This window comes from Budorcas taxicolor, chromosome 15, assembly GCF_023091745.1.
Source record: "Budorcas taxicolor isolate Tak-1 chromosome 15, Takin1.1, whole genome shotgun sequence".
NCBI classification, from domain to species: domain Eukaryota; kingdom Metazoa; phylum Chordata; class Mammalia; order Artiodactyla; family Bovidae; genus Budorcas; species Budorcas taxicolor.
The window spans coordinates 41,581,554-41,605,295 of record NC_068924.1 but is presented as its reverse complement, the minus strand read 5'-3'; the positions used below and the strand labels follow the sequence as shown (position 1 = coordinate 41,605,295).

The 23,742-nt window shown below is 37.0% G+C and overlaps 1 protein-coding gene across 1 annotated transcript; it reads right to left on the bottom strand.

Moving 5' to 3' along the window:
* On the bottom strand, window positions 1–23,295 carry RNF141 (ring finger protein 141). Its single transcript, XM_052653211.1, has 5 exons — window positions 23,146–23,295; window positions 20,516–20,624; window positions 11,983–12,164; window positions 5,695–5,802; window positions 1–284 (listed from the first exon to the last, which is right to left on the bottom strand). Exons 1-5 carry the CDS (start codon window positions 23,286–23,288, stop codon window positions 134–136), a joined length of 693 nt encoding a protein of 230 aa, XP_052509171.1. The 5' UTR covers window positions 23,289–23,295; the 3' UTR covers window positions 1–133.
* Window positions 23,296–23,742: the final 447 nt, after the last annotated feature.

Here is a 23,742-nt window from a genome sequence, read left to right as displayed (position 1 = left end):
GACAAACTATCAGAATAGCAAAAATAAGAGGGTGGGAGGAATTGCTGTGTCTGTGCTACAATATCCCTGCCCTCTTTCCCCGTGACTGAAGTATGTGTAGCCAACACCAGCAACGGAACACTTCACCAGGAGGTCACGGCCTGTGGGGCTGGCCTGCCTCATCAGCCATGTTAAGAATATAGTTAGCCATATCATCTTCAGTGGGTGCATCTGACACCACCCAAGATTCATTCGCTCCAGTCATCTGTAGGCGACAGATAGGGCAATTCCTGTGCCGATCACTCCTATTAGAGAAATAAAATAAAGAATAGTTTGTTTTCTTTTTCTGTTTAAAACAATGAATTTGAAATGTAATACATGTACTTTTTTAAAAAAGGAAATAGCATAAAAGTGTATAGTGAAAAATACATCTCTTCCTCCTACCCTAATCTTTATTATCCCTGGAGGCAACTGCTGTTAACCAGTTTCTTACATATTCTTCAGTTTTTTATATATTCTTCTAGAGACAGACTAGCCATGACCAGCTTGTGTGTATCTACACATCACTGCTCTTTTTTACAAGTATCAGCACATGTTAGAGCTGCCTATTCAAAATACACTGTTTGGATAGGCTATAATTCATTTAACTTATCTCCCGTTGAAGGAAGGACATCTAGATGTTTTCCTATCTTTTGCTGCTATAAACAATGGAATGGAAGCATTCAGGGCTTAAAATAAAATGAACTTTACATGCAGAATAATTTTGGGGGGAGGAAAGAGCTTATATATAATCACTTAAATAAGATTATGTTTTCCAAAGGGATTTTTTTTCTCTTGTCAAACATTACTTTGGAAATTTTAAAAATAGCATATTTGAGCCAGAAACATGTCACAGAGGGAAAATATTTTTCTCTTTATTGTTCAGTGAAATCTGAAACCAAAGTAATTAAATTATATCAACTGCTCTTTGGCTTCTGTGCAAAAATTTAGAAATCTGTTCTAAAAACTAAATGTGAAAGTAGAGCAGATTCATTTCTGGATCTTCAGAGATAGTTTTAAAGATAATTATCTGTGCTCTTCTGTGCACAAAAGTCACAATTTTAAAACAGCTGATTTCTGCTTCTGGCCAAGGGACTAGATTTATCTTCCCACTTAAAACAACTAAAACACTGGACAAAATACATGAAATAATGGTTTTCAACACTAAACACAAGATGACAAAGGATTATAATCCCAGAGAGATGGGCAACAAAACAAGGTGAGCCCTATAATTACCCAGCTCACTGCCTCTGAGAGTTTCCATGCCAGAGAGAGTGCAGGGGAAACAGATGGAGGCTGGTAGACTCCCTGAGTTGACAAGACAAGAGCAGAGACTCTTAGGATGCCAAGACAGCTAGTTCATAGGGTAAAGTGCTGGACAGGAGAAAGCTACACAAAGGGAGAATCCCAGAGTCTACTGAAGGCCCCTGTAGACATATTCAGCAGAGTAATGATCAGTGTGTGCGAGTCAGGAAACTACTCAAGCCCAGGAATCACTCAAAAGGATCTGAGGCGACAGTAACCAAAGCTCACAAAGGGCCTGGACATTGCCTGTTCCTACCAGACAGAGTGGAAAACCTTGTAATTCATGGAGCATCGGGTACCCTACTCTGAAGGCTTGCCTCAGCAGGGCATAATTAGCTCTAAACTAAACATCACTCTGGTCCTGCCTAACAAGCCATAAAAGCAAGACTCAAAAGGATCAAACTGTTTCCAAGTAACTATATTCCAGAACAAAGCTCAAGGATATTTATAGGAATACAGAAATATCCAGTACTGCAAAAGGTAAAAAATCAATGTCTGGAACCCAGCTAAGAACTACCATTCATACAGAGAAGCATAAAAATACAACCCAAAATGAAGAAAACAATCCATCAAAACTGATCCAGAACTGACACATACATCAGAATCAGCAACAAGAAAATGAAAGGTTATGATAACTGTATTCTACATATTTAAAAAGCTAGAGGAAAAACCACATATTAAGCAAAGACTGGAAGATATTAAAAACCTGAATTTCTGGATGAGTACTAAGATATCTGAATAAAAAAATACACTGAGTGGGATTAATGGCAATAGACTGCAGGAAAAAAAATCAGTCAATTTGAAATGATATAGCAGTATTAATTATCCAAAATTAAACAGAGAGAAAATGACTCAAAAAATAAGGAAAAATAGCATCTGTGAGCTGTGCAAAAGTGGTCTAGTACATCAGTGGCTGGAGTCCCAGAAGGAGACGGGACAAAAGAGAACAGAAAAAGATGTTTAAGAAAATACTAGCTGAAAAATTTCCAAAACTCATGATACTATACACCTACAAATCCAAGGAGCTCAATGAATCTTAAGTGCAAGAAACATGAAGAAAACTAAGGCACATCAAAATCAAACTGCTGAAAATCAGCGATGAAGGGGAAAAAAACCTTAAAAACAGCCAGAGGGAAAAAGGCACATTACTTACAGAGGAAAAAAGATGAGGATGAGAGCAGATTTCTCATTGAAAATGTTGTAAGCAAGAAGATGGTGGAGCAATGTCAATAAAGCACTGAGAGAAAAACTGTTATCAGTCTAAAATTTTATATCCAGAAAAAAAATCTCTCAAAAAATGTTTTGCTGTCATTCAGTAACATTCTATGGAATTTATAAAAAAAGAGCTAATAAATAAATTTTTATTAAGGTTGCAGGATACAAGACTGATACACAGAACTGCTTATTTCTAGTATATAGAAATACAATAATCAAAAATTGAAATTTAAAAATAACATTTAAAGTAACATAAAAATTATAAAATACTTAGGGATAGATCTGTCAAGGATGTGCAACACTGGAAACTACGATTGATGACAGAAATTAAAGCAGACCTGTGGGAGACCTGGGTTTTATCCTTGGGTTGGGAAGATTCCCTCAAGAAGGGAAAGGCTACCCACAGTATTCTGGCCTGGAGAATTCCATGGACTGTATAATCCATGGGGGTCACAAAGAGTTGGACATGACTGAGCGACCTTTACTTTCACTTTCAAATAAATGGCAAAACATAGTGAGATGTGGGTTGGGAAGACTTAGTATTGCTAGGAAGTTTTATTATTGTTTAGTCACTATGTCCAACTTAACACTCCCCAAATTATTTAACTCAATCCCAATCAAAATTCTTATAGACTGTTTTGGGTAGAAATTGACAAGTTGATTATAAAATTCACACTGAACGCAAAAGATCTACAAAAACCAAAACAACTTTGAAAAAGAACAAAGTTGGAGGACTAACACTCCCTGATTTTAAGACTTACAAAGCTACACTAATCAAAGTAATATGATATTGGTGTGAAGTAGACAATAGGTCAATGGAACAAAAGAGAGTCCAGAAATACTCACCTGTGTTTGAACAACTGATTTTCAACAAAGGAGCAGAGGCAATTTTAGAGAAGAAAAGACAGTCTTTTCAAAAAACTGTGCTGGAGCAACTGGAATGCCATTAACAGTAAAATAAAAATTTTTTGATCCATACCTCACACCATACAAAAATTAACTCAAAATGGATCCTAGACCTAAATGTAAAACCTAAAAACAATAAATCTTTTAGAAGGAAAAATGGAAGAAAATCCTCGTGACCTTGGGTTAAACAAAGATTTCTTAGATATGACACTAAAATGATTATTCATTAATCACAAATTGAAAAACTGGACTTCATAAAAATTAAAAATTTCTACTCTTTGAAAGACATTCTTAAGAGAATGAAAAGATAAATCACAGAGTGGGAGAAAATATTTGCAAATTATATATCTGATAAAGGGCATGTATCCATAATACATAAAGAACTCTCAAAACTTAATATAAAAACAACTAAGTAAAAAAATGGGCAAGAAGGATCATCAGTACCATCTTTCTAGATTCCATATATATGCATCAATATATGGTATTTGTCTTTCTCATTCTGACTTACTTCACTCTGTATAATAGGCTCTAGGTTCATCCACCTCATTAGAACTGACTTAAATTCATTCTTTTTAATAGCTAATATTCCACTGTGTATATGTACCACAACTTCTTTATCCATTCATCTATTGATGGACATCTAGGCAGCTTCCATGTCCTAGCTATTGTAAATAGTGCTTCAGTGAACACTGCAGCAAAGAGACACAGACATTAAAAATAGACTTTTGGTCACAGTCAGGGAAGGAGAGGGTGGGACAAATCGAGAGAACAGTATTGAAATATATATATTACCATATGTAAAATAGTTAGTGGGAATTTGCTGTATGACACAGGGAGCTCAAACTGGTGCTCTGTGACAACCTAGAAGAGTGGGATGGGGAGGGAGGTGGAGGGAGGTTTAAGAGAGAGGGGACATATGTATGCCTGGGGCTGATTCATGTTGATGCATTGCAGAAACCATCACAATATTGTAAAGTAATTATCCTCCAATTAAGAACAAAATACAATTTAAAAAAAAAGGAATGGGCAAAAGAATCTGAATGAATATTTCACCACAGATGAAATACATATAGATGGGAAATTAGCCTAAGAAAAGTGCTCAGCACCACCAGTCAGCAGGGAAAGGCAAATTAAAACCACAGTGAGATACCACTACACATCTATTAGAATGGCTACAATCAGAATGACAAATACCAAGTACTGGCAAGGTTGTAGGGCAACTGGAACTTTCAAAAACTGGAGTGTAAAATGGCACAACCACTTTGGAAAACAACTGGCAGTTTCTTAAAAAGTTAAACATACACCTACCATATGATCTAGGCGTCCCAATTGTAGGTATTTATCCAAGAAAAAAGCCAAAATGTGCGTCCATAAAAACAGCTGAGCACAAATGTATACAGCAGCTTTATTTGTAACAGCCAAAAATTCAAAACAACCCAACGTCCATCAACAGGTGAATGGATAAGGAAGCTGCAGTATATTCGTACAATGAATACTACTCAGCAATAAAAAGCAAGGGACTACTGATACACACTACGACAAAGTAAATCTTGAAAAAATTACAATGAATGAAAGAAGCCAGACCAAAAAAGAATATATACTGTATGGGACATCCAAATTATTTTACAGTGAGTGACTGAAACCATGTTAGTGGCTGTCTGGGGACTGGGAGGAGGGATTGGTGGAAGGAGACCTTCTGATGGGCATGAGGTGACTTGGGGGTGATGGATTTGTTCATTATCTAAATTGTGAGGATGATTTTTATGATTATATACATATATCAAATTGTACTTTAAATATCTATAGTTTACCATATGTCAGTGATAAATTTTCTTAAAATGCTTGATTCTTATTTTGTAAAATAATGAGCTTGACTAGCCATTCTCTAAAGTTCTCCTCAGGTCCAATACTCAATATTCAAGGATTAATATTACTCTAATGACATATGGAGGGAAAAATGTACAAAAGAGGAGAAAAATGGAAGGAAAGGAAAAATGTTTTATTCTAGACTTAAATCAGGCACAAACCTCTTTACAGCAAAAGTAAATCGTCAAAACTAAGCTACATCCTCACATTTTATAGACTATGTATAAAAATATTTTAAGCAGTAGGAGGCATGTCATAAAATCCAAAGTATTAAAGAACAAAGTCTCTTATACTTAACTACAATATATCTGCATTTTTTGAAGTGTATTCATACACTTTCCCATTTGACCTTGGCCTACCCCATGAAGGCAGCAGATTACTCACCACTTGTCAATGCACTTCTGACAAAAGCTGTGAGCACATGGCAGGATTAGGTCAGCTCGACCATCCATACAGATACAGCACTCTTCCTCGTCAGTCAGCTGCTTTACCCTGCAATGTGAAAAATGAGCTGGAGCAGTGATGTTCTCTGTTGTCACTGTGCTGTAAACTTTCTTTCCATTGGCTTAAAAAGTGTAATCAAGGATGTATGTGCTCTCAACATAAAGCACAACATGACTCATGCAGTGTGGAGTAAAATAACCTGTATTTTAGGTACAGCAAACATATTAGGGAAGAAGTACTACAGGGGAAATTTCATAGAGAAAAGACTGGATAGAAGATAAATCCTGAGATGGTTTAAAAGAAAATATGGACTAAAACTGGAAATATTCAGGTCTTTCTGAAAATAACTTAGCTCATTTTAATCATATTGAATTTTTATACATGAATTCAACCAATATATGATTTATTCACCATGCAGGATATAAAGCTCTCAAAAATATGGGCCCTGCCATCAGGGTCTATATATTATGCTGCTGCAGCTAATGGGCATATAAATGAAAGAATAGCTTAGTCTTAAGGTTCAGGTGCTATATGATATATGAAAGAGATAGAATGCAAAGTATCTGTCCTCAAAGAGCTCTTTCATCTTGGGAAGAAAAGAGATGTTCAACCTTCTACTCCAGCCACAATTTAGAATGCCCCTGAATGAGCCAAGTGCCTTTATATGTGGTGTTTTCCTTTCCTGGAGTTTGGCAAACTCCAACCTCAGTTACTCAGCTCAAGATACCATCTTCTCTATGCTCTCAAAAACCAACATTTCCCTCAACTAAAGGTTTTAAATACTGCATTTTATTGGCTGTTTATTGGTTAGTCTATCCATAAACTGTAAACTCATAAGGAGTTTGTCTTAGGTTCTCAAAATATATTTCTTGAAGTGATTTAAATTTGCTTTTAATCTTTGTGCTATTCTGTAATGTTTAGGTTTTCTTCATCAAGCATGTATTGCTTTTATAATTATACAAAAATTAAATGTTCCAAACTATAGCCACTAGACTGTAAGCTTCTTAACCGTAGAAACTACCTCTAACATGTTTTTATTCCTGGCTGTGCTTATACCACCATATGTAAAGACACTGATATAGTACTTTAAAATCTGTCAATTTGTATATAGAAAATAAGCGAACGTCAAATGTGTATTATGTGTAGTAAGTGCTAAGTAAAGAAGGAAGAAAGTATGTTTCAAATTTGTCAGAAAGATAAGGTAGAAAAATGACAGGATTTCGATAGAGGACATTCAATGTGCATAAACAAAGCTAAACAGGTAGGGAAAAGTGTCTATCAAGCAGGCTGATATGAAAGACTGCTTAAGTATAGCAGAGATAATCTGATCCTTGTATGTCAAAAGAGTAAGTTTAAACTTGTTTTGATAGAGTTTAATCAAGGGGAAAGTGAACCCCCACTGGAAATAATCCTTTAGGAGATCAACTGGGAGACCAGTATGAGGGACAGTCTAGAGAGCGGAACACCAATTAGATCCTTGTTTCAGTAATTCACCTGGGACATAATTAAGCCTGGTCTAAGGGGTATTACAAAAGACAAATCATTAGGGTGTGGTAACAGAGTAAATGCTGTGCTTCAGCAATGCATAAACGAGGGCAGCTTCTGAACTGAAATTGGGAAACTGAATGAAAACCTAGATGGGTGTGGATCTAATTTTATTCTATTTTTCTATATCTATTTATTTCAATGTTTAAATGCCTTTTAGGTGCAAGGTAATGCTAAAAATCCTTCAAGCTAGGCTTCAGCAGTACATGAACTGAGAACTTCCAGATATACAAGCTGGATTTAGAAAAGGCAGAGGAATCAGAGATTAAATCACCAACATCTGTTGGATCACAGGAAAAACAAGGGAATTCCAGGAAAACATCTACTTCTGCTTCATTGACTATATTAAAGCCTTTGACTATGTGGATCACAACAAACTGGAAAATTCTTAAAGAGATGGGAATACCAGACCACCTTACCTGTCTCCTGAGAAACCTGTATATGAATCAAGAAGCAACAGTTAGAACCAGACACAGAACAACTGACTGGTTCAAAATTAGGAAAGGAGTATGTCAGGGCTGTATATTGTCACTCTGCTTATTTAACTTATATTCAGAGTACATCATGTGAAATGCTGGGCTGGATGACTCACAAGCTGGAATCAAGATTTCTGGGAGAAATATCAACAACCTCAGATATGCAGATGATACCACTCTAATGGCAGAAAGTGAAGAGGAACTAAAGAGACTCTAGATAAGGGTGAAAGAGGAGAATGAAAGAGCTGGCTTGAAACTCAACATTCAAAAAACTAAGATCATGGCATCTGGTTCCATCACTTCATGGCGAATAGATAGGGAAAAGTAGAAACAGTGACAGACTTTATTTTCTTGGGCTCCAAAATCACTGTGGATGGTGACTGTAGCCATGAAATTAAAAGATGCTTGCTCCTTGAAAGAAAAGCTATGACAAACCTGTGCGTGCTAAGTCGCTTCAGTTGTGTTCGACTCTTTGCAACCCCATGGACTGTATAGCCTGCCAGGATCCTCTGGCCATGGGATTCTCCAGGCAAGAATACTGGAATGGATTGCCATGCCCTCTCCAGGGGATCTTCCCAAACCAGGGACTGAACCTAAGTCTCTTATATCCCCTGCACTGGCAGGCAGGTTCTCTACCACTAGTGCCACCTGGGAAGCCCTTGACAAACTCAGACAGCATATTAGAGAATAGAGACATCACTTTGCCAACAAAGGTCTGTATAATCAAAGCTATGGTTTTTCCAGTAGTCATGTATAGATGTGAGAGTTGGACCATAAAGAAGGCTGAGTGCCAAAGAACTGATGCTTTTGAATTGTGGTGCTGGAGAAGGCTCTTGAGAGTCCCTTGGACAGCAAGGAGATCAAACCAACCAATCCTAAAGGAAATCAGTCCTGAATATTCATTGGAAGGACTGATACTGAAGCTGAAGCTCCAATACTTTGGCCACCTGATGGGAAGAGCTGACTCACTGGAAAAGACCTTGACCCTGGGAAAGATTGAGAGCAGGAGAAGGGGTTGACAGAGGATGAGACGGTTGGATGGCATCACTGCTCAAAAGACATGAGCTTGAGAAAACTGCGGGAGACAGTGGGTAGGGAAGCCTGGCATGCTACAGTTCAAGGGGTCGCAAAGAGACACAATGCAGCGACTGAACAACAACAAGGTGCTATGTGTTGTGCCAGATCCAAAAGAACTGGGGTCTCTGCCCTTGAGGAGCTTACAGTTTATGTCTAAGTATGTGGACTTGGTTGTCAGTAGCAAAGAATATAACTGAATCCATAAAGAGTGACAGACAGGGTTTTGAAAGTTAAGAGTTTAAAACTGAGGAGCAGAGGGCCACAAAGAACAGCATTCTGGATGGAGGTAAAAGAAAGAACAGGAGATACAGAAGCAGCCAATGGAAGCCGTGCTATGTTCACTTCATTTTTTTGCTACCTTCCTAGCAGTACAGTTACCAGAAGAAGGAGGGAGAAAGTCTTGCTGTTTGTCCTTATTAGACCACTTGTAGAATGGAGAATTCAGTTCTCTGTCCCCCTACTCTGAAAAACAAATTCACAGATAAAAGATCATCCAGAAAAGCCTCTGGGATATAGAAGAGACCAATATAAACAAAGGCTGAAGGAACTGGGGAGGTTTATCCTGGAGAACAGAAGGCTCAGTGAGAATTTGAGTAGTGTGTTCAAGTCTTTGACGACTGAGAGAGAACAGACTTGTGTGGTGGAATTCCAGAGGGTACTGTCACTGAAATTAGTAGAAAACAGTAATAATTAGTAACAATGATAGTTAATTTTTATAGATATATATTTTTATGAGCCAGGCACTGTTCTAAGTATTTTACATATGCTAACTCACTTAACTCTCTCAAGAGTCCTATGAAGTAGACCATATTACTGTCATTTTCTTTTAAAAGATGAGGATACTCAGTAAAGAGAGGTTTAATAACTTGTCCAAAGTGACACAGTAAGGAGTAAACCCAGGATTTCAACACAGGCAATTTGGTTCTAGAATCTGTGCTGTGCTGCCTTAGGAGAGCCAGATTTTGCTCTAAGGAAAATTATGCAAAAGGGAAAATTACACAGTGATTAAAGCCATTTGTGTATCAAAAAGCTTGTCTTTCTGAGGCAGTGAGTCCCACACAACTGCAGGTGTTCATGTTCAAGCTGGACTACCACTTGGCTAAATATGGTAAGTCTTGCTACGCAAAGTGCTATCCATGGGTGAGCAGTAGTGACAACACCTGAGAGCTTGACAGAATCTCAAGCTTTTTCTCAAAACCACTGAATACCAAAGTTTAAGAAGCACTGTAGTACAGGATCTTCATGCACCAGGGAGTACTAATGCAGAGGTTAGGAGCATGGCTGTATTGCCAGACAGGCATGAATGTGAATCTCCGCTAGACCAGTTTCTAGCCATGTCATTCATTTGTCTAAACCTCAAGTTGCTACATCTGCAATGAACCAATATTTGTATTCCCCTGGGATTGCTGTGACTTAATGGGTTTATAAAAAGGGCTTCCCTGGTGGCTCAGATGGTAAAGAATCCACCTGCAATGCAGGATAGCTGGGTTCAATCCCTGGTTTGGGAAGATCCCCTGGAGAAGGGCATGGCAACCCACTCCAGTACTCGTGCTGGATAATTCCCATGGGAAGAGCAGCCTGGAAGGCTACAGTCCATGGGGTCGCAAAGAGTTGGGCACAACTGAGTGATTAAGCACAGAACACAATGAGTTTATACATGTAAAGCACTCCTCACAATGCCTAATACCCTATAAGTACTTAGTAAATATAAAATACTACTAGAAATAGGTACCAGATATAAGACTGAATCAAATAAATACCTCTCAAGATCCCACTCAATCTGAAAAGTCCTTTTTCCTATGAACTAAATATATCAGGGTATAAAAAAACCAAAAACCCAAAATATACAAAGGCAAGCAGCAGCCCTAACCTACCAATTACACATTGAGTTTCCCAGTCTAGAGGGCACATGAAAAAGGATAACATTCTTACCTTCCTCATTAAGATGACTGCAATAAGAAGAAAGTATTACTTTCATTTTCTACCACAGAGCCTAGTAAATACTATTTACTATTAAATGCTATTTTCAACTTTCAAAATACTTAAAAAAAAAAAAAATCACCGTTTTGAAGAGGGAAGGAATGAAAAACAGAAAATCAGATGTCTGTCTTTGAAAGATTAACTTAACAAAATACAGGAAAGATAAGCCTAAATGCTACCTAAAATACTCTAAAACTCATTTGGCATTTCATCAGTAACACTTGTACAGCCCAAGCCTAGAAAACCAAACAATCCTATTAAAGACAAACAGGAAAGAATAATTTAAAATACAATTTTACTACAACATAGTATTTGGAAACCAGCTGGTTAAAAATGGATCGGAAAATGCAACTGTAAATGGAGCAATAAAAATGAAGTTCTTGTTAAGCATATTCTTAACTCTAAGGTAGAAGATGCTGTCAATACTGATTTGTGCTGTCTACCCTGTATGACAATAAGACAGGATGTCAACATGTCTAGACCCACGTAAGCCTTTTTCCAGTGAGGCATTCACAAATTTAAATTATGGTCATGGCTGTCAAATGGCAACAGGTGGGTGCATTCACATGCCAAAAGCATTATGGAGAAGGAAAAGAAAGTTTAGATAAAACAATAATATATTAGGCCTGAGTAAACAAGCACCATCACAGAAAATGCTGGCTGACCTCATTTCCTTCTGGTAACTCAGTACATGCAATATGTGCACCAACTACTTGTCCCTTCCAGAATGGACTGCCAAGTCCTGGAGCCAATATTTACAACAGTAATGCTCCAATTAGTCAGATACCTTTAAGAAAAACTGAATGGTTTTACCAGATTCTTGGACCTACTTCCTTGAAGGGCTTTGATTGTCTAAGATCCTAAATGCGTATTACAAGAGAGTATTAACTATATACCTTGTCATTAAATGCAAGCAGGTTGAGCAGATTCAAGGAAAGCGGGTTGGCAGAAACATTACCTGGTGTGAGCCACTTTAGTTTTTCTTTAATGTGGCACTCTAACATGTCCTGAAACACAGAATAGTCCAAAAGCAGATCTGGGATGTAATACCATCTGAGACAAAAAGTAATGTGATTTAAGAAGTCACAGAGGTCATTAGCAAAAATACTACAGTGATATTAGAGAAACATGGCATTTATGTACTGCATACCTTCCCATCCAAAGACTAGCCTGACAAGATGTTACAGATGCTGAGTTTTCATCTGGGTCTTCAGAGGTGGAGCTCTGTGCCAATACTCCTGCTGCTTGACTTGTGATGTCTTTATAAAGCTGGATAAACTGGTACAAATTCATGATCCGTGATGCTTCCACAATGCCACTGCTTTTGTTAATCTAAAAATACAAAGAAAATGGAAAAAAAAAAAAAACAAGTTGATAATCTTTGATCGATTTTTCCCCAAAAGTGGAACTATTTAGTCACCTAGGAAACAAAGTTTGCAAATTACCTAACGAGAGCAATAGTCTGAGCAAATGAATAATATCACTTCCTCTACGTTTGCAGGGTTCAAAATACACAGCATTTTCTCATGTGACAGTCAAAACAACCTGTAGGGTTGATTAGGCATCAACTTGTTTAGTAGTGGAGGTCAGGCAATTTTCCCAGACTTAAAAAATGAACTTTAGAGATAAATCCTTTTAATTTATTTAAAGAATTTCTTAAAGATTTATCTGAATCCAACAACCACTTGCCATTCTACTATAACTGGAAGAGATTAGTTTCTTGAATATCTTAAGTTCTATTACATACCAACACTTACAAACTGAAGCAAGAAAACTACAATAAAGTAAATCCTAACAAAAAGTGGTTGAATTTTTCCCAGAAAGTCATTTTGAACTTTAACGTGAAGTAGAATCATTGGCCTACAGGTTGTAACTCTCCCCACTCTAGCTTACATTCTTTTTCTTGACCTCATATTGCACTTTTGATGTCTTTTTTCTTAAAATCTATTTTTAATTGCAAGATAACTGCTTTACATCTAGCTTCTATTCTTTCTAAAATACTCATTTATTTTATTTTTGGCTGTGCTGGTCTTCACCGCTGCCCAGGCTTCTCTACTGGTGGCGAGCAAGGGTTACTCTTGAGTTGCAGAGCGTGGGCTCTAGGGTGTGCAGGCTTCAGGAGCTGCAGCTCCTGGGCTCTAGAGCAGAGGCTCAGTAGTCATGGTGCAACAGCTTAGATGCTTTGCAGCACGTGGAACTGTCCCAGATCAGTGATCGAACCCATGTCTCCTGCACTGGCAGGCAGATTTTTTACCAATGAGCGACCAGCAGAGCCCCTAGCTTACAATCTTAATGTGAGGAGGTACTGGGGGCAAGTGTGAGATAATAGGTAAGAAGAGACAATATTGCTTTCATCTGTCTTGGGAAATCATGTAGTATGGCATATATTCTCTTTTCAAATGACCAAAGCCAGAGGATTGAGGGCATCGCATTCTTGGATAAAGAACTTGAAGTAATCAGAGACAGATTATAGAGATGTGAAAAGACTTCCTGTCAACACAGGAGATATCACAGAAGACAGTGGGAACTATTAAATGCAATTAAAGTATGAAATCTATTAAGTGCATATCAAAGTATATGGAATAAACAAAATCAGAAAGCATTTAGAAAGAACTGAATAATAGAGGGAGAGATATAGAGTAGGCCTTAAAATTGTAATTGAAAGTTTTTAAAAGTATTGCTGGAACTGGGGACATGAGAAAGTGAAGTGGTTCGATTATATTAAAAAACATGTTACAGCAACATTTCAATATTTTGAAGAATAACAGTTGTAATTAGCATTTACTGTTTATTACTTGAGAAGACAGAGAAAAAAGTTGGGAATCAAGTATGATTAGACTTCATATTGTAAAAATGAAAGAACCATTTCTAATAGAAAATTGATTCAGTTTGGGGAAGGTTAAGAATCTATCTGGAGATACAAATATGTAAGAATCTGTAATAGATTATACATGGGGTAGAGAACAAACAGAATTACAGGTGATAGGAATTTAGGAGGGGTAACAAAAAAAGACTTTCAGAGCTGAGGAAACTGAGCCAGTCTTCCTTCGGAAATGCACAGTTCATTAGAAATTAGGGAATGAGTCACATAAATTTAGTATTTAATAGCAAAGCTTATCAAACTGCAATGTTTAAACTGAAATATAGTTGATGTATAATTACAGGTATAGTGATTCATAATGTCTAAAGGTTATACTCCATTTATAGTTATTATAAAACTATCTACATTCCCTGTATTGTACAATATATCCTTGTAGCTTATTTTACACCTTAGAGTTAGTCTTCTTAATCTCCTAGCCTTATATAGCCCCTCCTCTTTTCCTCTTCCCACTGGCAACCAACAGTTTTTTCTTTACATCCACGAGTCTACTTTTTTGTTATATTCACTACAAACTATATTATAATCATAGGATTTACAAAACAATGTTTACCAAGTATCCATTATGTGGGTGTTATAGGTACTATAGGTACTACTGCTCTAGCACTAGTGACACAGTATATAAAAACCAGATAAAAATCTCTGCCCTCACAAAGATTATTCTATAGGTTGGAGAGACAAAAATATAGATAAGATGGAAATAAGTGTTATGAAGAATATTAAACAGAGGACAGAAAATGCTGAGAGGCTGCAGGGAAGGCCTCACAGAGGTACCATTTAGGAACTAAAGCAGTCCAAGAATGAGTCATGTGGGTATCTGGGGAAAGAACACTCCAGGCTAAGAGAACAGGAAGTGCAAAGGCAGACGTGAACCTGGCCAGTACCATACTGTCTTGATGATTGTAGCTTTGTAGTATAATCTGAAGTCAGGAAAGTTGATTCCTCCAGCTCCATTCTTCTTTCTCAAGACTGCTTTGGCTATTCGGGGTCTTTTGTGTTTCCATACGAATTGTGAAATTTTTTGTTCTAGTTCTGTGAAAAATGTCATTGGTAATTTGATAGGGATCACAATGAATCTGTAGACTGCATTTGGTAGTATAGTCATTTTCACAAGAGTGATTCTTCCTAACCAGGAACATGGAATATCTCTCCACCTATTTATGTCATCTTTGATTTCTTTCATTAGTGTCTTTTAATTTTCTGTGTACAGTTTTTTTTTGTTTCCTTAGGTAACTTTACTCCTAGATATTTAATTCTTTTGTTGCAATGGTGAATGGGATTGTTTCCATAATTTCTATTTCTGATTTTTCATTGTTAGTATATAGAAATGCAAGTGATTTCTATGTATTGATTTTGTATCCTGCAACTTTGCTAAATTCACTGATTAGCTCTAGTAATTTTCTGATACTATCTTTAGAGTTTTCTATGTGTAGTATCAGGTCATCTGCAAACAGTGAGAGCTTTACTTCTTCTTTTCTGATCTGGGTTCCTTTTATTTCTTTTTCTTCTCTGATTGCTGTAGCTAGGACTTCCAGAACTATGTTGAATAACAGTGGTGAAAGTGGACACCCTTGTCTTGTTCAAGACAGTATGGTACTGGCACAAAAACAGAAATACAGACCAACAGAACAAGATAGAAAGCCCAGAAATAAACCCATGCACCTATAGGTACCTTATTTTTGACAAAGGAGGCAAGAATATACAATGGGGCAAAAGCAGCCTCTTCAATAAATGGTGTTGGGAAAACTGGACAGCTACATGTAAAAGAATGAAATTAGAAGACTTCCTAACACCATAAACAAATATAAACTCAAAATGGATTAAAGACCTAAATATTAGACCAGAAACTATAAAACTCTTAGAGGAAAACACAGGCAGAACACTTGATGACATAAATCAAAGCAAGATCCCCTATGACCCATCTCCTAGAGTAATGGAAAAAAAAAAAAAGTAAACAAGTGGGACCTGATTAAACTTAAAAGCTTTTGCACAGCAAAGGAAACTATAAGCAAGGTGAAGAAACAACCCTCAGAATGGGAGAAAATAATAGCAAATGAAACAACTGACAAAGGATTAATTTCCAAAATATATAAGCAGCTCTCATACAACTCAATACCAGAAAAACAAACAACCCAATCAAAAAGTGGGGAAAAGACCTAATCAGACATTTCTCCAAAGAACACATACATACATGTGCTAACAAACACACGAAAAGATGCTCAGCATTGCTCATTATTAGAGAAATGGAAATCAAAACTACAATGAGTTATCACCTCACACCAGTCAGAATGGCCATCATCAAAAAGTCTACAAACAATAAATGCTGGAGAGGGTGTGGAGAAAAGGGAACGCTCTTGCACTGTTTGTGGGAATGTAAATTGATACTATGGGAGATGGTACGGAGATTCCTTAAAAAACTAGGAATAAAACCACCATATGACCCAGCAATCCCACTCCTAGGAAACCAAAATTGAAAAAGACACATGTATCCCATTGTTCACTGCAGCACTATTTACAATAGCTAGAACATGGAAGCAACCTAGATGTCCATCAACAGATGAATGGATAAAGAAGTTGTGGTACATATACACAATGGAATATTACTCAGCCATAAAAAGTAATGCCTTTGAGTCAGTTCTAATGAGGTGGATGAACCTAGAATCTATTATACAGAGTGAAGTGAGTCAGAAAGAAAGATACATATCGTGTTCTAATGCATATATACGGAATCTATAAGAATGGTCCTGAAGGATTTACTTACAGGGCAATGGAGGAACAGACATTGAGAACAGACTTGTGGACATGGGGAGACGGGAGGGTGAGATGCATGGAGAGAATAACATGGAACTGACATCACCATGTGTAAAATAGACAGCCAATGGGGATTTGCTGTATGGCTCAGGAACAGGAGCTCTGTATCAACCTAGAGGGGTGAGGTGGGGAGGGGATGGGAGGGAGGCTCAAAAGGGAGGGGATATATGGATACCTATGGCTGATTCATGTTGAGGTTTGACAGAAAACAACAAAATTCTGTAAGGCAATTATTCTTCAATTAAAAAAAAAATAAATTAAAAAAAAAAAGAAGTGAAGCTGGCAAGAAGCGCAGGGTCCAGCAAGGAGCCCAGGGAAGCTGGGACAGAATGAGAGTGGGAAGACTGGTAGAAGGCAAGGTTAGGGAGTGAGGTGGGGCCAAATGTAGAGGGCTTTGCTGATTGCAGCAGTGGCTCTGGCTCTTATCTCAAGTGCATGGTGAGCCACTGGACGGTTTTGAGCCAAGGAATATTAAGACCTAATTTCACTTCAGATTATCAGTGGACTAGATTGGTTGTTGATCTGAGACTAGATAGAATGGGGACAAGGGCAGAGAAGCAAGGAGATGAGTTAGAAGGCAACTGGAATAATCCCAGTGAGAAAGGATGGTTGTGAGGAATAAGGTGATAGTAGCAACAATGATAAGAGTTGGTCACATTCTGAATATATTTTTGAAGAGCAACAGGATTCACTTATGCACTGACTGTGGGGTGGGTATAAGAGAAAAAGAGAAGTCAAGATGACTCCAAGGTTTTGGTCTAAGTGACAAGACAGGTGACAATAATATATTTCATGAAGCTTCTAAACAGCCACCTTAGTCCATAATTTTAATTAGCTCATTAATTTTCTAATATTATTTCCACAAAATATTCCATTTAAACATTATTTAGATTATTTTTTGTTTAAACTGGTGGAAGAGGGGTTTTCTGTGATTTGTAGCTGATGGCAATTTAAATGACAGAGGAATGAACATTCTAGATGAGGGAACTCAATGAGCAAACAGTGATACAGCCTTAAATTAGTTAAGCCTGGTGAGACTGTAGACTGCAAAAGGGGACAATGATAAAACAGAAAAGACAGTTTGGAGCCATATTGCAGAAGGCCTCAAATGCCAGGTTAATGAGTTGAATCACTGGGTCTTCACTGCTGTGCACAGCTTTTATTTGTTGTGGTGCACAGGCTTCTTTTTGCAGTGGCTTCTCTTGTTGCAGAGCACCAGCTCTAGGCACACAGGGTTTAGCAGTTGCGGTACAAGGGCTCAGTAGTTGCAGCTGGAGGGCTCCAGAGCACTGGCTCAGGAGCTGTGATGCACAGGTTTAGTTGCTCCGAGGGATGTGGGATCTTCTGGAATCAGGGATCAATCCCGTGTTCCCTGCTTTGGCAGGCAGATTCTTAACCACTGGATCACCAGGGAAGCCTGGGTTGGGACTATTTTGAAGCCAAGGAGGAATTGTTGAGGAACTTTAAATAGAAAAGTGATCTGATGAGAGTTGTGCTTTAGAAAGGCTATTCTCATAGCATCACAAATTAGAATTAGGAGAGGAGTCTCAAGGTGCAGAGACTAATCACAGAATCTAAAGTAATCTAGATGAGAAGAAAGAGAGGCTTATGTATTAGTTACAGTCTCCTTGAGAAGACTCGAGAATCCCTTGGACTGCAACGAGATCCAACTAGTCCATTTGAAAGGAGATCAGCCCTGGCTGTTCTTTGGAAGGAATGATGCTAAAGCTGAAACTCCAGTACTTTGGCCACCTCATGCAAAGAGTTGACTCATTAGAAAAGACTCTGATGCTGGGAGGGATTGGGGGCAGGAGGAGAAGGGGAAAACAGAGGATGAGATGGCTGGATGGCATCACTGACTTGATGGACGTGAGTCTGAGTGAACTCCGGGAGTTGGTGATGGACAGGGAGGCCTGTTGCAATTCATGGGGTCGCAAAGAGTCGGACAAAACTGAGTGACTGAACTGAACTGAACTGAGAGTGTGAACTCTGTCTTACAAATAAACTCAAGTAAAACATAGTAGAGGTAAAACCAAAAAGATCAGCTGGATGGTTACTGTGGAAGAGAGAGCAAGAAAAGGAGAAAGAATGTATAGTTTTTCAGAAATGACCTTTGTCACTAGTTTTTATAAATTTACCGATATATCCTCTGAAGTAGACTTTCAAATAGTCCTGAAAGATTATGTGCAGTGTAAACTTAATTTGAATAGATTTTAAATGTTTTAAGCCCAGTTCTTCATTTCTTCTTTACCTTATTTCTTTGTAAAGTCAAAGGTTGCAGATTCCCAAAGTTCTTTTGGGGAGTATGCATATTTACAGCACTGTGAAAAACCCCTAATGAATTTAATATAAATATAATCCCCAAAACAAACACAAAATCGAAAAATATGTGGTTGGTATACAATTTTTGAGCCCAGGAGTCAAACTATAAACAATAAAATGTGACTGTGGATCAAATTAATTCAGCATGTATTCTGTTATTTCCAAAGGTGCAGAGATAATACATTCTGTTATTTCAGCATGTATTCTCTTTCTTCTCACCTAGATTACTTTAGATTCTGTGACTAGTATCTGCACCTTCAGACCCTCTCCTAATTCTAACTTGTGATGCTATGAGAATAACCTTTCTAAAGCACAATTCTCAACAGATCACTTTTCTGTTTAAAATTCGTCAACAATTTGTAACATATTATACACTATATAGTTACACTGCTACCCAAACTAGTATATTATCTACTTCTGATGAATAATGTAAAAAATTTTTGAATGATGGTTCTCTGGCAGCTATTATAGTGCTTTTTAAAATCTGGACTTAAATCAATAAGCAAATGTTCAATGTGGATAGACCCAGTTGAATGGTATTAAATGATACTGTATATTTTCTCTAAACCAACTGTAAACTTGAACAGGTGCCATTCAACTTCAGTCAAGTGTGGAATTAAGATCTTGGTCTTTGCTAATCTAATCCTCTTAAAAGTTCTTTTATTACTTAAATAGATTAGACCTTCAAATTTGATCAACTAAACAGAATCAATCCTACTACACTTATAGCTTAGTAGAGGCAATAAACCTATTGGGGAAATGTGGCGTATTATTTGGGTAACATTCAGGATCCATGATACAAAAGAAAAAAAAATCTCCTTACCCAGGAATTCTTTACAGATTGATCAGGGGTTGAATTAAGGACATTCATGATTGCCCAACTTATTGTTTATAGGAATATGGATGATTTTATTGTATTTTAGAGCAGGGGCTGGGATAGGAGCAGGCTTAATAAAATTCATTCCTTCATCTTCACCAAAAGTTCACTGGCCTCAAAAAGGTTAAGAACCACCTATTCTAATCTACCCATTAGTGGATAAGGCTTCCTGATACTCTATGACTGCTGCCATCACAGTTTTTTACACAACTGATATTCTCATTTACCTTAAATTTAAAGATGAATTAAGAGACACAGTGTGCCTCTTAATTGGTGGTGAAAATCCCTTAATTAACTAAAAATAACTTAAAAAAAAACCAACCCAAACCCACAATCCATTGTAAAACTAAAAATTACTTTTAACTCCCCCAACCAAACCAAAAAACCAACCCTTTCTAATGGATTTTAAAATTATCATTTAACAAATAAAACCTAGTGTTTTTTAAAAGAAATGATTTCATAAGATACTTTAATTTTTAAGAAGTCATCTTAGAGCTATGTAAGGCATCACTTTAGGATTCCACAGTTAAAATCCAAAAAGAGAGGTACAGGATAAAGCTGAGAGTTTACTACTGCCTTCCTTGCGTATAAAAATTTCTGCTATATGGCAATTATGTAACCAGTGAAATTAGTTAACCTGGAAGAGCCACCAAAATTATTTTACATAGTTTTACAAATAAATATTAATAAAAACTAAATTATAAATATTTCTGCTATATTATAGCATACTAATAAATATGGTTCTAATCACCAAAATAGTTTAAGCTCAGAGCTGGAAGTTTCTATCACTCTTACCTTGGTACAGACCACTCGTACAACCACTTTCCAAAAGGCAGAGGAATCAGACCCAGGTTGTACCTCAAAGAGAAGATGTTTTTCCTGGCCAGAAGCCACTTTAGCAGTTCTGAAAAGAGGCAAACACATTAATTTTATGAAAAGTCATGTAAAATAATGGAGCTATGAGACCAGATTCAAGAAAGTTTAAGACAGAGGAGGAAATGTGAAGAAAACACAGAAAGGCAAGTAACAGTAACAGTGATTATAATAGTTAGATTCTTAAAGTACAGGGATAGAAAATGTTTTGACTATACACATACAATTTAATTTCCAAAATGGACAGCATAGTGGAATGATGTTTATAAATCTATTTTTTTCAGATCTATATCTCAATGGTCTTTAAATTTCTAATAAAGACATTTAGGAAAAAATGTGTACAAAGAATCAGGTACTTCAAGAAAAAATTTGGCTGGTTTCATTTATCCCAATTTTGACTACCACTGCAGATATATATAAAATGTGAAAAAAATCTTGCTCTTGGTTGAGTCTTTCCTTAAGGAACAACACATATTTTTATAGATAATTTGAAACTGGACGAAGCAAATGATTTTGAGACATAGAACTTTACTCTCTTCCCCTAGCAGAGTCATTCTAATTTACAAAGAAAGAGAATACTAACATAAGAATATAACACTTTTTAGGGTAACTCAATATTGTGCATAAGTGTCAATTTAAATCAGTTCAAAGACATATTAAGTATTGCAGCTCCTTTTTATTTTTTAAATCATTACATTTCTCTCTGAACACCAGTGGAGATACGACATTCAGAACTAAGTAACTTTCAGCTAAATAAATTGAGGCCATTGAAAATTAAGCAATGAGCCCTAGGTAACAAAATCAGCCAGTTAAACTAGTACTGCCAGTTGTCAGTTCCATTTTCTGGCTATCAAGTCATGCTTCTTTTATGTAAGTTTAACTATATAACTCTCAGACAGCACTGAATTTGTGAAATGTCTAACTCTGGTCCACGGGAATTCGTTTTAAGAAGCAAATATAGTCAGAAACATTCTGTGCTAAATAAATAAAAGGGAGACACACTATACCACCGTCTCTGTATTACACAGTAAGCTTAGCTTGTGGATGCTTTCACAGGACACATTTTATCCAGTATCTTTAGACCAAAAAACAAAATTTCAAAGGACAGACTAGATTTTTTTGTATATAAGTTCTAAGACTTTAAGGGATGGCAAATGTCATTGATTACTCATTAGAAAGTTGAAACAATAAACTTTATAAAAAAGTATTTCACTTTTATACTATTAAATTCACAATCCAATTTTATTTCCTAGGAATATATTCTCAAAAGTAATGCCTCAAATGCTACCATTTGTATGATCTTAAAAAAACAAAAACAAAATAAAATGCTAGAGTTTTAAACACCATGACTACATTTTTATTATAAAAGATCAGACAATAAACAAATACAAACAGAAGTTTATATTCCAACTTAGAAATCCATTCAAGAATTAAGTAGAGATTTAAAGAAAGTGAAAGTTGCTCAGTTGTGTCTGACTCTTTGTGACCCCATGGACTATACAGTTCATGAATTCTCTAGGTCAGAATACTAGAGTGGGTAGCCTTACGTTTCTCCAGGGGATCTTCCCAACCCAGGGATCGAACCCAGGTCTCCCACATTGCAGGCAGATTCTTTACCAGCTGGGCCACAAGGGAGCCCAAGAAAACTGGAGTGGGTCGCCTATCCCTTATCCAGGGGATCTTCCCAACCCAGGAATTGAACCAGGGTCTCCTGCATTGCAGGTGGATTCTTTTACCAACTGAGCTATCAGAGAAGTCCATCAAAGATTAAAAGATGACCAGAGATTTAAAGATGATAGCTAATTAGAAAACATTTATAAACAAAACATCCTATTCTCCGGTGATGACAAACAAATTGCTACCATATAGGTGTGTATCTGGCAGAATGGTTCAGTGGACAAACACAGATTTATTATCTAGATGAACTGGTTGATAGTCAGAAACCTGAAGTGCCCTTTCACTATCCGAGGTGCCTTTCTCTAGGTGACTAATTGGTATATTCTCTTCTGTTATGCACCTTCTTCAGTGCTTTCAAACAAAGGTCAATTTATATGCCTATGATCAAAATTCAATTTTAAGTTCTTTCCATTCTTTTAGTCCATTTCATTTTGAAATAGTCACATAGAAAGTCTTACAGAGAAGGCAATGGCACCCCACTCCAGTACTCTTGCCTGGAAAATCCCATGGATGGAGGAACCTGGAAGGCTGCAGTCCATGGGGTCGCTGAGGGTCGGACATGACTGAGCGACTTCGCTTTCACTTTTCACTTTCATGCATTGGAGAAGGAAATGGCAACCCACTCCAGTGTTCTTGCCTGGAGAATCCCAGGGAAGGGGGAGCCTGGTGGGCTGCCGTCTGTGGGGTCGCACAGAGTCAGACACGACTGAAGTGACTTAGCAAGAAAGTCTTAAGGTATTCAATAAATACTTGCTACCCACTGCTGCTGAAAACACTAAGTCTTACCGATCAATACTTCTGGTTATTTCTCAGACAGTCACAACATTGGGGCATATGTTAGGGAGAAAAAATAAAATGAAAAGAGCAAGTCTTACACATCATTAAGTTCTGCCACTCTTCCAAGAAATTCTTCATAAGTTAAGGAGCCACTTTCTCGAACCAATGTGACATGTTTTGCTACTTTTTCTGGTAACTTGTTAAGAACCAACTGTGTCTGATCCGAAATTTGCTGTCCCATGATGAGATGATGTCTTATGAAATCCAAAAAGTGTTGCTTCACATAGTTTCTGTCAAATATACATAAAAGTTACTTTTATGTGCAATATAAAAATGGCAATATACCCATCCCTTCAAGAAAATAAAAACAAGAATACTTTTAAGTGAGATCTCGATAAACTTGCATGAGCCTAAGATGGAATTTAAACAACTATAAAGATTTACAGTTCTATTTTTCTAAAGATCATATAGTTAAATAAGAAAACAATTCATTTTTATTTTATTGGGAGGGTACATTTCTATAATTTTGCCCACTTGGCAACCATTACACACAAACAGGCATTTAATTGTATTTAATGGGAAGCTTATTTACCTCATATAATTTTCCTAAAAACATTTCCTGACTGCTCACCACAGGTCAGGCTTCAAACTAAGGGCTTTCTTATACCATCTCATCTATTTTTTCCAATAACCCT

What these genes read in the sequence shown, in the direction of transcription:
- RNF141 (XM_052653211.1), bottom strand. Translation starts at nt 23,288, where the DNA reads ATGGGACAGCAAATTTCGGATCAGACACAGTTGGTTCTTAACAAGTTA. An exon ending in GCTAGTCTTTGGATGGGAAG is followed by an intron (nt 5,803 to 11,982) that starts GTATGCAGTACA and finishes TTCACATTGCAG; the next exon opens with GGTAAAGCAGCTGACTGACG. An exon ending in CAGAAGTGCATTGACAAGTG is followed by an intron (nt 285 to 5,694) that starts GTGAGTAATCTG and finishes TTTCTCTAATAG; the next exon opens with GAGTGATCGGCACAGGAATT.